General features: G+C 38.7%; 1 protein-coding gene across 2 annotated transcripts; it reads right to left on the bottom strand.

Moving 5' to 3' along the window:
- Positions 1-1,314: 1,314 nt before the first annotated feature.
- meaf6 (MYST/Esa1-associated factor 6) lies at positions 1,315-10,398 on the bottom strand. Of its 2 annotated transcripts, XM_061881543.1 has the most exons (8): positions 10,239-10,398; positions 7,444-7,559; positions 7,283-7,370; positions 7,155-7,200; positions 6,890-7,082; positions 4,272-4,301; positions 1,691-1,724; positions 1,315-1,610 (listed from the first exon to the last, which is right to left on the bottom strand). In XM_061881543.1, exons 1-8 carry the CDS (start codon positions 10,326-10,328, stop codon positions 1,596-1,598), a joined length of 612 nt encoding a protein of 203 aa, XP_061737527.1. In that variant the 5' UTR covers positions 10,329-10,398; the 3' UTR covers positions 1,315-1,595. The 2 variants fall into 2 exon arrangements, with proteins under 2 accessions (XP_061737527.1, XP_061737528.1); XM_061881544.1 differs by lacking the exon at positions 4,272-4,301.
- Between the last annotated feature and the right edge of the window lie 3,412 nt (positions 10,399-13,810).

Raw genomic sequence — 13,810 nt, 5'->3', positions numbered from 1 at the left:
GAATTGCAATTTGTATTCATCCCGATTCTGAATCAATTCATAATTTTCAAAAATCAATTAAAAAAATTAAGGTGAAGAAAGGAGAATATTTTTTTCATGACAATACATTTAAAAAAAAAAAAGTTTTTAGGCCGTCTCCATTCAACTAGAAATAGCTTTTCTAACCTAAAACCTGTATGGAAAAAGTTTTGTTACACCAAAAAATACACGACAAAAATGGGTTTGAATTGAGAATCAAGTCTGAATCGAATCGTCACCCCAGGAATCAGAATTGGATCATATTTTTCGGTGCCCAAACTTGGCACAATTATCTTTTTTTGTAGTTTCACCTGTACATGTTAATACTAATTAATAATTAGATTTGTTTTTAAATGTATAAAAATGTTTAAGCCTTGTGAAAATAATTTGTTTTATGCTAATTGTATACTGACCATTGCCAAGGGTTTTGATTGATTGATTGAAACTTTTATTAGTAGATTGCACAGTACAGTACATATTCCGTACAATTGACCACTAAATGGTAACACCACAATAGGTTTTTCAACTTGTTTAAGTCGGGGTCCACGTTAATCAACTAATGGTAGGATATATTAGCAATCTGGGGGAAACCCTTGAGTCTTAAGTAGAAATGATTCAGATTATCCACAAAATCTAATCACTTGTTCCTTATCCCATTTCTGACATCCCCATTAAGTTTGATCAAAATCAGAGAATAACTTTTTTAGAATGATTTTGTTAACAAACTCTAGTAAATACACATCCTTCGGAATGTTGAACCAATCGCAGTCAGCTGCCACTTTATGTTGTGAAATGTTTATTTTATTCTGGTAAAGTAGGATCTTTTTTTGTGCAACAATTGCAATTTTTATAACTCATGTGTAAAAATGCTGTGGACGTGACATATAAAGTTAGGGTTAAAAAAAATACATTCCTGGTTTCATTTGTACACCGCCATTCAAATCTCATAATTGGTTGAGTACAAGACGTTTTCTCATCACAAGTTCTTCCAACTTTAGGAAGCCAATGTCCTCTAAGTACTGTTTGTTGGGCTTTCGTGACCATATAAGCCAAAAAGTGTTTTTTGGATGCAATCATTTTGTATCTTAACCAGAGTAAGGCAGTAATGGTATTTTTTATTGTTTTCAGGGAGCTAATGACCTCTCTCACAGTCTCCGCTCTTCTGCTCTCACCACTTCACAAACAGCTTTTAACTTCCATTAGCATGGAACAGAGTAGGCCAACAGGAGAAGAATGCAGATCATTCTAAAAGCCCCTAAAATAAAGATATGTACTCTTTGAGAATGAAACAAAACATTCGTACGTCACTTTTATTTTATTATTTTCTTGAAAAACACCATGAAATAAAAGAATAGCTTTGGAGAGGATTCACAACACTGTGGCGTTTACAAAAAGATGAAAAAACAAAACAATGGAAAATGTGTTCATTGCCTAGAAAATAAATAGTCTTTTTTTTTTTCAACACTATACAAAATGTTACTGGCTGGTGTGTAGTAACATGCAGGTTGGGAATGTTTTGAACAGTACACACATCACAGGCTGAAATGTGACAAGTGGGGGTCGTACGAGTCCAGGTCTCAAGTGGAATAGTCCTGCGTGCAGAGGGAAAAAGTGATTAAGTCGACTGAAACAATGGCGGAATTTTTAAATTGGAGGGAGGAAGAGGACTTACAGCTCTTGGTTTCTTGTTCACCTTCATGTCGAACCTGGAACAGAAATGCATTTTAAGGTGAGGAGACGATCGGGTAAGACCTGAGCGCAATGACAAAAAGCGTTGCCACTACTGTACCATGAGGGGAGGTAAACAATCAAACCAAAGCCATTGTTGTTGTTTAGCACAACTAATTGCAGCAAGTAAGGATGGCCTCAAATCTCCTAGTCTGCCGATTCATATCACAATGCATTTGGCATATACAGTACAGGCCAAAAGTTTGGACACACCTTCTCATTCAATGTGTTTTCTTTATTTTTGTGACTATTCACATTGTAGATTGTCCCTGAAGGCATCAAAACTATGAATGAACACATGTAGTACTTATAACCTCTTAAGGAACAAGCTGTTTACATGCTTTTTTTTTTATTTGTCTTTGATATTTGGGCTTATAGGACCCTAATTACAATAAAATCTAAGAATAATTTATGATATGATGTACTTATTAGTCCATAAGTGCACATACGTGTACTTCATCTTTAGTGACCTGCTAATTCTTTTTTTTACACTTTTTTTTCAAAATTCCATTGTATGTTTTACTCTTCTGACACCACCAGATGGCAGTATAAGTGTCCACATAAGCGGCCATAAGACCCCAAGTCAGTAGTGTACACAATTTTGGAAATAAGAGCGAAGAAGTGCTGTCCACACGTGTGGCCACTAAGCCTTTGGCGGTTTTTAGCAAAAAATATGAAGTAACTGAAAATATGTTTTATATTCTAGTTTCTTAAAAAATAGCCACCCTTTGCTCGGATTACTGCTTTGCACACTCTTGGCATTCCCTCTGAGCTTCAATAGTCCCCTGAAATGGTTTTTACTTCACAGGTGTGCTTAAAGCTCATGGAGAGAATGCCAAGGGTGTGCAAAGCAGTAATCAGAGCAAAGGGTGGCTATTTTGAAGAAACTACAATATAAAACGTTTTCAGTTTTCACCTTTTTTTGTTACATACATAACTCCACGTGTTCATTCATAGTTTTGATGCCTTCAGTGACAATCTACAATGTAAATAGTCATGAAAACAAAGAAAACACATTGAATGAGAAGGTGTGTCCAAACTTTTGACTTGTACTTTATATATAATAGAATCATTTCGTAATTTGGCTTCTGTGTGGTATATCTTATGTGCAATTTTTGGTTGTATATTTTTCTCGAAACTATTCATCTACTCGCTACATTTTTGTTGTAACATGGTTCTATCTACACTTCTGTTAAAATAGTCTCTCCTATTGCAATTGTACTATTTTTTCAGCTATAGTTACCTTAATCATTAGTAATGTAGCAGCCTAGTTTGGAATGGCAGGGTCCATGCTATCACATGTTGACAAAAATATAACATTTACATAATAAAAATCAACTGGCCTAGAGGTTAGTGTCCGCCCTGAGATCGGTAGGTCGTGAGTTCAAACCCCGGCCGAGTCATACCAAAGACTATAAAAAAAATGGAACCCATTGCCTCCCTGCTTGGCACTCAGCATCAAGGGTTGGAATTGGGGGTTAAACCACCCAAAATTATTCCCGGCCGCTGCTGCTCACTGCTCCCTTCACCTCCCAGGGGGTGATCAAGGGGATGGGTCAAATGCAGAGGACACATTTTGCCACACTTAGTGTGTGTGTGTGTGTGTGACAATCATTGGTACTTTAACTTAACTACAGGCTTCCCAAATGCTGTAATAAATTAAGCATGATGAGTTGACCTGAAACTGTTTAATGGTGCACTTTTTATACGTAGAAGAAAAGTTTTATCATTTTATTTAATCAATGCAACAACTTGAGGCAGTTTAATGTGGATTAACGTGAGCGGAATTATAATAGTGTTCCCAATGTTAAAAGGATAAAGCTATTGTCTACAAATTTGGTAAATAAATAACCCAAAAATTTATATTTTGTTGTTTTCTTACTGTACCAAAAATGAACCGAACCGTGACCTCAAAACCGAGGTACGTACCGAACCGAAATTTTTGTGTACTGTTAGCCACCCCAACTATATACTGATACTAAGTATTGTCACTATTTGTATCGATTTGCCCCCTTTTGTTTACATTCAAGAGGTCTAGCTTAGTATTGCTTCAGGGCCTGTATCCTCTTACGGTGTGTAGTGTATAGCATGTTTAGCCATTCCTTGTCCTCCGGTGATAATGTTACCTGTAAGAAACGTTTATTTGCTGCCATGGTAGCAAGATTTGGTGACTTGGAAGCAGCTACGCACTGTGGAGGAATTTTAGCTGCTAGTAAGGACGCTACTTTACGCAGCCTGATATCACATTATTATTAAAAGCTCCATTCAAATGGATATCGTATATATTAGTCTATATCGCGCAATCCAAGCAACAAGCCCATCATCTTACAAGAACAGCACTGCTTTTTACAAGCACACTCGGCATGAATCAGAGGTCAGAAAAAGACGTGACACCGGCCCAGTAACAAGCAATGAGGAGTGATGCATTCAAAGAACATGCAGCGTGCAACTCGACAGAAGAGTTCAGGATGTGGTTACAAGAAGACAGGATGCACAGATCACAGGAAGTAAAATTCTCAACTTACTCAAAGTCATAATCAAACATGGCAGAAGGGCTGGGGGAGAGGTTTCAGCGTTTAAAAAAAAGGGAGGGGGAAGGAAGAGATCAGCAGCTGTTAGTTCACAGACCACTCTGAATCCAAACATGTAAACAACAGTAAACAGAGTAAGACACACCAGGGTCACCCCCGGGTGTTAGCAGGAGGGCCTGCTGGGTTAATCCGTAGGGAGGGCAGGAACGCCCGAAAATAGAGAGTAGACAGCCACATTATCCAAACAGTCATGTGTTCACTCTACCCCCTTGTAGTTATAATTAGCTTGGTAATATGATAGGTCAAACCTTCTGTGCATCAGGGGGGTGTCCACATACTCAAGGGTCAAAGACAGTTTAGCCCATGAATGCCAAAGTGTCCCATGTTCTTGACCTCATGAGTTATTTTCTTTATTTTAACTGTCCTTCCGGGACCTCCCATGAATACTGGCAGAAAGACCATAGGAAGTTTAAGTAGAATGAAAGTAGTCTATTAATAATGATAATATAAAAAGAAAATTGCTATCAAGAAAAATAAAACAAAAGCCTGTAATGTGTAAAAAAAAGTCTTCACTAAGAATCGCAATCTCAACTCTTGAGCAACAACTGGGCAGCGTGTGTATTATAAGTTTTATTGGCATGACTGTTAACTTTTTCTTGTTACATTACACCTATTTGTCCCATTTTATGTGGTTTAATTGTTTATTCAGAATGTGCCATAGACAAAAACCCTCTGCAAGCTGCAAATTGCCAGCTGTTGCACTTTGGCCCCCCCTGCTGTATATTCCCAAGGTTTGTTTTGTCCATACAGTATGTCATTGACACAAGACAATACATTGTGGATCTGTAGACATTCTTAAGTGGAACAGCCCAGAAGTTAAAGAACATCCATCCATCCATTTTCTACCGCTTGTCCCTTTTGGGGTTGCTGGAGCCTATCTCAGCTGCTTTCAGGCGGAAGGCGGTGTACACCCTGGACAAGTCGCCACCTCATCACAGGGCCAACACAGACAGACAACATTTACACTCACATTAACACACTAGGGCCAATTAAGTGTTGCCAATCAACCTATCCCCAGGTGCATGTCTTTGGAGGTGGGAGGAAGCCGGAGTACCCAGAGGGAACCCACTTTCAATGAAAAATATCCCTTTTAAAGAGTGGTCCATCAAAACTAAATTGCTACTAAAGGAGCATCACGTATAGGGATGGGTGACGAATCCGGTACTTTTTTGGCACCGATTAACATAAAATCCATCGGTGCCATCTTACAGTACCTGGGTTGTGTGCCGGCTCTTCACACTTTGACCCTTTACAACCCCTCATGCACTCAGCCTAACTACCAATAGATCAGGGGTGCCCACTATGTCAATCGCGAGCCAGGCAACAAAAAAATAGACCTAAAAATTAGCGATTATCAATCTTCCCCAAGACGTCACTTTCGTCATTTGATTGACATTCACAGCACCCGATGGTCTTGTGAGATGACGCTGGCTGCTGCGAGCTCATTAAAAAAAATGACCGACAGGAAAGCGAGATACACGAAGTTTGCTGCCAATGTGTTTCTTGTAAAGTGTTTAAAAAGGAGAATGGAAGCTGGACAAATAAAATGCCAAAAACCAACCACTTTCATGTGGTATTGGACAGAAATTAGAACTTTTTTTCACCTCCATTCGAAAATGTGGACGTTATTATCACTAATGTCTGAATCCAATCAATGCAAATCATCAGAATCAGGTAATACACCAATTTATATTCTTGTCTTCATGAAAGATAGGATTATATATGTGTTAAACATGCTTGTATTATCATTGAACACCTTTAACTTGTTAACAAAAAGGTATCATTCATAAATAAGTAAATATAAATTATATATATGAATGACGTAGATCCCCTCCACTTGGTCGAATGAAAAGTAGATCGCCTGCAGAATAAGTGTGGGCACCCCTGATGTAGATAATCTTGCCATTTCCAATGCCAACAAAGAAACTGACAAAAAAAAAACGCTCAAACTTCTCCAAAAATGTGGTAGCTTGATGCCAATATTAATAATGATAGAAATAAAAGAAAAATGTTTTTTTTTTCAAAAACAAAAGCGTGTATTTCCTCATTTTACATGGCAATTTCAACACCTACAAATGTTTTCAAATAAAAACGACAACTAAGATGCACGTTACAATCAAACAGCTGGTGCATAACAAGGACAATACTGGCAGTATTGCCCTTTTAGGACACACATAAAAAGACTGAAGTGGCGACCCAACACACCATCAACTACACTACTGCCATCTAACGTCTTGGACTTGCAACTGTAATTGACACTCAGAAATGTCAAAATGAAAATAAACTGGACAGCAGTTATCATAATCAGCTCATTTTTGAATGTTGCAATAAAAAAAAATAGATTTGTATTAATATCATCAATAATAGTTATGTATTAACACACACCAAAGTTATGGAAATTGGTCAATTACCAGGAATTGGTACTGAATTAATTTAAATGGTAACCAACCCTAATCATGTATGCTAAACTGGTTTTCTTCCAATTTCATATCTATCCAACCAATGTCAGCTACTTCCAACAACTTTTATAAAGACCCGACTCCTTTTCCTACCTGTGCCGGTTTTTGTTCTTCCTCTTCTTGTGGCTTCCGTGATGGCTGCCGGAGGACGATGAGGAGGCAGCCTTTTGGGGTTTCAAGTCCTGCAGTGCGGAATCCACGTCCTCCGTGTCCTCCTGGCTGGGCTCATTCTCCTGGTTCTGGAGATCCGGGGAGGCGTCGCTTTCTGTACCGCTGCCCGCCTCACCTTGACAGGGTAGCATCAGACTCAGTTGCACGTTCAAAGTCAAGAGATAGAAACGCTCGCCACTTCACTCACGTTTCTCGGTCATGTGATCCGGTATCCCACCGAGTGCACATACCGCCTGCCAGGGAAGAGTCAAACGGAGAAGTTATTTTATAAAAAACATCAAAATAGTACACAAGTGTCAAGTAAGAAGGACCTACTGCAACGGACGTGACTGATGACTTGCTGAACAGACGCTCTGCCTCCTTGAATTTTCTATTTCTTCTATCAGTTTTACTGTTTGAGTTCCTGCATGGAATCATTGTACAGATATTTGAATGCAATATTGACAAAACACATGCACTATGCATTGACAACTTACTTTTGGTTTGTTAAGTATCTGTCCCATCCTCTGATGATGTTGCCATACATCTGCGTGTCTTCTAGGTAACTACCTTCAAATGCGTAGATTTGTCGTTCCAAATTCACAAGAGTCTCCTGGTACATGTCGTAAAAGAAACAACAATCAGTTAAATGATAAAATACAGTTGCACTGTAACACCTTATTAATTGAAATGTCCGATAATATCGCTCTGCTGATATTATCGACCCATAAATGCTTTAAAATGTAATGTCGGAAATTATCGGTATCGGTTTCAAAAAGCAGAAATTTAGACTTTAAAATGCGCTGTGTACACAGTCGTAGGGTGAAGTACAAAGTGCCAATAAACTTTAAAAGCAGTGACTTTGCATGCCGGATCAGCCACTTAATATCTACGACTCTTTACACACACACACACAAGTGAATGCAAGGCATACTTGCTCAACAGCCATACAGGTCACACTGAGGGTGGCGGTATAAACAACTTTAATACTTACAAATATGCACCACACCGTGAACCCACACCGAACAAGAATGACAAACAAATTTCGGGAAAACGTCTGCACCGTAACACAACAGAACAAATACCCAGACCCCCTTGCAGCACTAACTCTTCCGGGACGCTACAATATACACCCCCGCTATTCCCTACCTCCTCCCCCACCTCAATCTATTCACGCTCTCTCAGGGAGAGCATTTGTCCCAAATTCCAAGCTGCTGTTTTGAGGCATGTTAAAAAAAATAATGCACTTTGTGACTTCAATAATAAATATGGCAGTGCCATGTTGGCATTTTTTTTCCATAACTTGAGTTGATTTATTTTAGAAAACCATGTTACATTGTTTAATGCATCCAGCGGGGCATCACAACAAAATCAGGCATGAAAAGGCGTTAATTCCACAACTGTACGTATCGGTATCGGTAATTAAGAGTTGGACAATATCTGACTATCTGCAAAAAAAGCCATTATCGGACATCCCTACTTTTTAAACAGGTGAAGCATTAAATATGTTGTCTATTTTCTTAAATCCATTCTTTTCATGAAAATAGCTGTTTAAAATGTCAAAATCGTTTTTTTTGTATTAAGTCAACTTGAGGTTTATAGATTTTTTTTTTTTAATTGAACAACATCAATCAATCAATGTTAATTTATATAGCCCTAAATCACTAGTGTCTCAAAGGGCTGCACAAACGGCAACGACATCCTCAGTAGAGCCCACATAAGGGCAGGAAAACTCACCCCAGTGGGACGTCGGTGACAGCGACAATGATGACTATGAGAAACCTTGGAGAGGACCCTCCACACCCCCGCCCCTGGGGGACCGAAAGCAATGGATGTCGAGCGGGTCTAACATGATACTGTGAAATTTCAATCCATAGTGGATCCAACACAACCGTGAGAGTCCAGTCCAAAGTGGATCCAACTCAGTAGTGAGAGTCCCGTCCATAGTGGAGCCAGCAGGAAACCATAAACCAACAACAAACATGCATTTATAATGCATGCAAAATTCAAGGCACTTTCAACATAACCAACAATCTACACATCAGGTTGAGCAAATCCTCAGCTAAACATGTCAAAGAAAGAAAACAAAAGCAAATACAGTTTGAGATGCCACCTCAATAGAAGCATTTAAATCTCACCTTAAAACTCATTTGTATACTCTAGCCTTTAAATAGACCCCCCTTTTAGACCAGTTGATCTGCCGTTTCTTTTCTTTTTCTCCTCTGTCCTACTCTCCCCTTGTGGAGGGGGTCTGGTCCGGTGGCCATGGATGAAGTACTGGCTGTCCAGAGTTGGGACCCAGGATGGACCGCTCGCCTGTGTATCAATTGGGCACATTTCTGTGCTGCTGATCCGCCTCCGCTTGGGATGGTTTCCTGTTGGCTCCACTATGGACGGGACTCTCGCTACTGAGTTGGATCCACTTCGGACTGGACTCTCACGGTTGTGTTGGATCCACTATGGATTGAATTTCACAGTGTCATGTTAGACCCGCTCGACATCCATTGCTTTTGGTCTCCTAGGGGGGGGGTTTGGGTTGCCCACATATGCGGTCCTCTCCAAGGTTTCTCAGAGTCATCAATGTCATTGTCACCTACGGCCCACTGGGTGTGAGTTTTCCTTGCCCTTATGTGGGCTCTACCGGGGTTGTCGTTGTGGTTTGTGCAGCCCTTCGGGACATTAGTGATTTAAGGCTATGTAAATAAACATTGATTGATTGAATACATAGAGTAATAAATAATAATACAAAAATGAACAAATATAAAAAGGGCTATCTAAATCACTTTAAATGTTTTTTTTAACATAGATATCAATTTAAGGGCTTTTGTACTCTTAATCATCGTCCAGGGTTGGAATGATAATTGTACACCACAGGTTTATAGAGCAGAAAATGTGAAACGGCCGTCCAACAAGAATGACGTCATTGACAGAGATCCCGCGAGAACTCAAAGCTAACGCGAACGCCGGTACCACATTTAGCAGCTAGCAAGTTAGCACACACAAGACAAAAATGGGCTGACTGTGACGACTGAATCGCATTACGGCGCCTTAAAGTCTATTTGAAATTACAAGTACAATGTTGAACATTCTTTTTTGCTTAAACTATCAGCATTGCGATAACACGGCGGAGCGAGACACGTAGAGAACCTTACTGTTAGCCTAGCATTTAGCTAGGCCTCGCGTGCATCCCGGCTAAAGTGTCTTATTTAAACATCGTGGCTCCTCATTTAGTGTGGCCACACGCATTTAAAGAACATTAAATTAGATGTTTATCTCGGTAGCAACGACGTACTGCAAGCTCCTGTTTCCTCTTCACCAGCTCGGCAAGCTCCCGGCGGGTGTCCGGGATCTGTGGCGGGGTGGCCTTGGCGTGCATCGCCATGATGGATGCAGCAGTGTGGAGGAACACGACGCTGGCGGGAACACTTCACAGCCGCGCCTGCATTCTCACTGCAGCCGCTAGACGGCGCTGCAAGACCGCGGCAACCATGCACGCGTCACCATAGCAACAAGACCAGTTCGCCTCAACGCCACTTCCAACTTTCTACCGGATGGATGTCATCATGTGCAGAGCAATTGCTGAAAGTGAGTCTATCTATTATTCAACTTATTCTTCTTCTACAGATTTTGGAGCGTTCTACCTTCCACATTTTTCGCCCGATTCAAACTGTTCCAACTTCAAACTTTTCAGCCTATTTGGGAATCACAGCCTTTCCCTTGACACATTCCAAAAATCCCCAGATTTCCCAGAATTCCAGGTTTCCCATGACATTTTTCTCCATTCAAAATGAATTGGCCATTTTTCAAACTTCCACCCTTTCAATCAATGTTTACTTATATAGCCCTAAATCACTAGTGTCTCAAAGGGCTGCACAAACCACTACGACATGATTTCCACATTTTTTGACCGATTCAAACCATTCCACCTTCAACACATTCCAGCATCCTGGAAATTCAAACTACGCTTTTTCCAAGTATAAAAAAATTCCCAGAATTCCAAGTTTTCTGGGACATTTTTACCCATTCAAAATGAATTGGCCATTTTTCAAACTTCCACCATTTCCACATTTTTCAACAGATTCAAACCATTCTACCTTCAACAAATTCCACCATCTTGGGGATTTAAACAACCCTTTTTCCAAGTTTAAAAAAATTACCTGAATTCCAGGTTTTCCGGGACATTTTTACCCATTCAAAAGGAATTGGCCATTTTTCAAACTTTCACCATTTCCACATTTTCAACCGATTCAAACCATTACCATGAATTGATTGACATGGTTCCGACTTAAACTAGTTGAAAAACTTATTCGGGTGTTACCGTTTAAGGGTCAATTGTATGGAATATGTGCTCTACTGTGGAACCTACTAATGAAAGTTTCAATCAATCAATCAAATCCGCCTTCAACCATCCATCTGAATTCATTAACTTAATTCTAAACATTTCTTCACAAAAAAAGAATTCTTTAACATCAATATTTATGGAACATGTCCACAAAAAATCTAGCTGTCAACACTGAATATTGCATTGTTGCATTTCTTTTCACAGTTTATGAACTTACATTTATATTTTGTTGAAGTATTATTCAATAAATATATTTATAAAGGATTTTTGAATTGTTGCTATTTTTAGAATATTTAAAAAAAATCTCACGTACCCCTTGGCATACCTTCAAGTACCCCCATTTGAGAACCACTGCCTCATGGGGTCACATGGGGTGCTGGAGCCTACCTCAGCTGCACATGGGCGGGAGGTGGATTACACCCTGGACAAGTCGGATCCCAATCAGCAAATCTCAGCCCCAAATCGGTAAAATGTATGCGTTATATGTGAGTAATAATACTTCCTTTCCTGTCATAAACGGCATGGAACTCCTTTTGTCCAAGTCAAATGTCCCATCACCTTATTATTCAATTTCCTATTCATTATAACCTCAGTGGTACCTTCAAAGTCAAATTACTGTCCAAAGTATTTGATGAAAGTACGCTTGTAAGGTGAAGCCATACTTTATATTCTGGTATGAGACTTTAATGCGGTCTGCTTGTGTTTGTCTTTTAATGTTTCCGTCATGGCACTTCCAGGTTTTTTGTCACCATCATCAATCTAAATGGAACTCGGAAAAAGGACACATTTGGAAGTCTGGGATCATTTTCAGCCCCAAATAAGGTAAAACATGTTCTCCCCTGTTTTCTTTTTGTCTCATTACACTTTTTACATTCCTTTTTGTGCAGCTATTTTGTTAAAAAAACAACAACTACCTATTATTTTTACTTGCAAGTCAAACAAAAATAGTGACTTTTTTAATCCAGCAGATGGTGGATGGCCATTATGAAATGGTAACACAGCATGAGTGCAGTGTCAACACAGCTATTGAGTGTTCCAAACACTCACTGTGGCGTCATTTATTCATCACTACTCAGAACCGAAAAAGCGTTTTGAACATAATGCACCTCCTGAAAGAGACTGTTAATTTATTTATTTTTAACACCATTTACTCCCAGTACAGTAAATTATAGGGGTGTAATTTTTTAATTTTTGTTTTTAGAATGAATCGCGATTCCTATTTGTGTGTAGTATTAATCGATAAAAAAAGTTAACATTTCTTCAAATGTTTTTTTTTTTCATCGTATTTTTTTACTCTGTCTAGTTGAGCCACTCTCACAAATCACATAGTTGATGTAAATGTCACGTGTGGGATACCTCTCTTGTTGCCTTATTTGTATTTGACTTTATTATATCAATAGATTTTTGTGAACAAACCAGTTTTCTTTGAAGTAATATAGAAATTAGTCAGAGCTGTTTATCTATTTTTTTGGAGGAATGTACTTAATCATAGAACTGATGCTCAATGTTATTAGAAATGTATTCATTTTGAATCAAGAATGGTTTAGAATGGAAAATTGATTCTGTATTGAATTGTTACCTCCCAAGAATCGAATCAAATTTTGGGGTACCCACATATTTACAGCCCTCGTTAATAAAGGTATAACAATGCCACTTTGACAATAGCACCAATGTGATGACGGTTTAATTGATAATCATGACAAGAAGTCATTCAAAATCCCCAAAAATGTGAGGCAAGATTGCCAAGCCAAAATGGCACCTGGTCCAGGTGGTCATTTCTACTAAAGTTTTAAGATGGACGTATTTATTAGATCCCTAAATGCGTGGAAGATACGTTCCTTAACGTGATTAATTTATTTTGATTTGATTTTTATTATGGATCCTCATTAGCTGTTTGCCACAACAACCCTCTAGTCTTCCTGGGGTTCACAAACCCAATACAATTACAAGTAAAAGCATATAATTATAACTACACAATACCCAAAGAAATAAAACCATCAACGAGCAAACAAACATTGACATTAGTTTTGACACTCTAACACAGGGGTCACCAACGCAGTGCCCGCGGGCACCAGGTCGCCCGTAAGGAAAAGATGAGTCGCCCGCTGGCCTGTTCTAAAAATAGCTCAAATAGCAGCACTTACCAGTGAGCTGCCTCTATTTTTTAAATTGTATTTATTTACTAGCAAGCTGGTCTCGAATTGCTCAATATTTTTAATTCTAAGAGAGACAAAACTCAAATAGAATTTGAAAATCCAAGAAAATATTTTAAAGACTTGGTCTTCACTTGTTTAAATGAATTCATAATTTTTTTTACTTTGCTTCTAACAACTATCAGAAAGACAATTTTAGAGAAAAAATAGAACCTTAGAAATGATTTTAGAATTTTTAAAAACATATACCTTTTTACCTTTTAAATTCCTTCCTCTTCTTTCTTGACAATTTAAATCAATGTTCAAGTATTTTTTTTTTTTTATTGTAAAGAATAATAGATACATTTTAATTTAACTCTTTATTTTAGC

The sequence above is a fragment of the Nerophis ophidion genome, linkage group LG21 (genome assembly GCF_033978795.1).
Source record: "Nerophis ophidion isolate RoL-2023_Sa linkage group LG21, RoL_Noph_v1.0, whole genome shotgun sequence".
Lineage (NCBI taxonomy): Eukaryota > Metazoa > Chordata > Actinopteri > Syngnathiformes > Syngnathidae > Nerophis > Nerophis ophidion.
The sequence above is the reverse complement of the archived record's forward strand: the minus strand, read 5'-3'. Positions and strand labels throughout refer to the sequence as shown.

Excerpts from the sequence above, each read along its gene's own strand:
- meaf6 (XM_061881543.1), bottom strand. The coding sequence starts at position 10,328 with ATGGCGATGCACGCCAAGGCCACCCCGCCACAGATCCCGGACACCCGC. Across the intron at positions 7,560-10,238 it reads AGAGGAAACAGGAGCTTGCA|GAGACTCTTGTGAATTTGGA; the intron begins GTACGTCGTTGC and ends GACATGTACCAG. Across the intron at positions 7,083-7,154 it reads GGATCACATGACCGAGAAAC|GTGAGGCGGGCAGCGGTACA; the intron begins GTGAGTGAAGTG and ends TACCCTGTCAAG.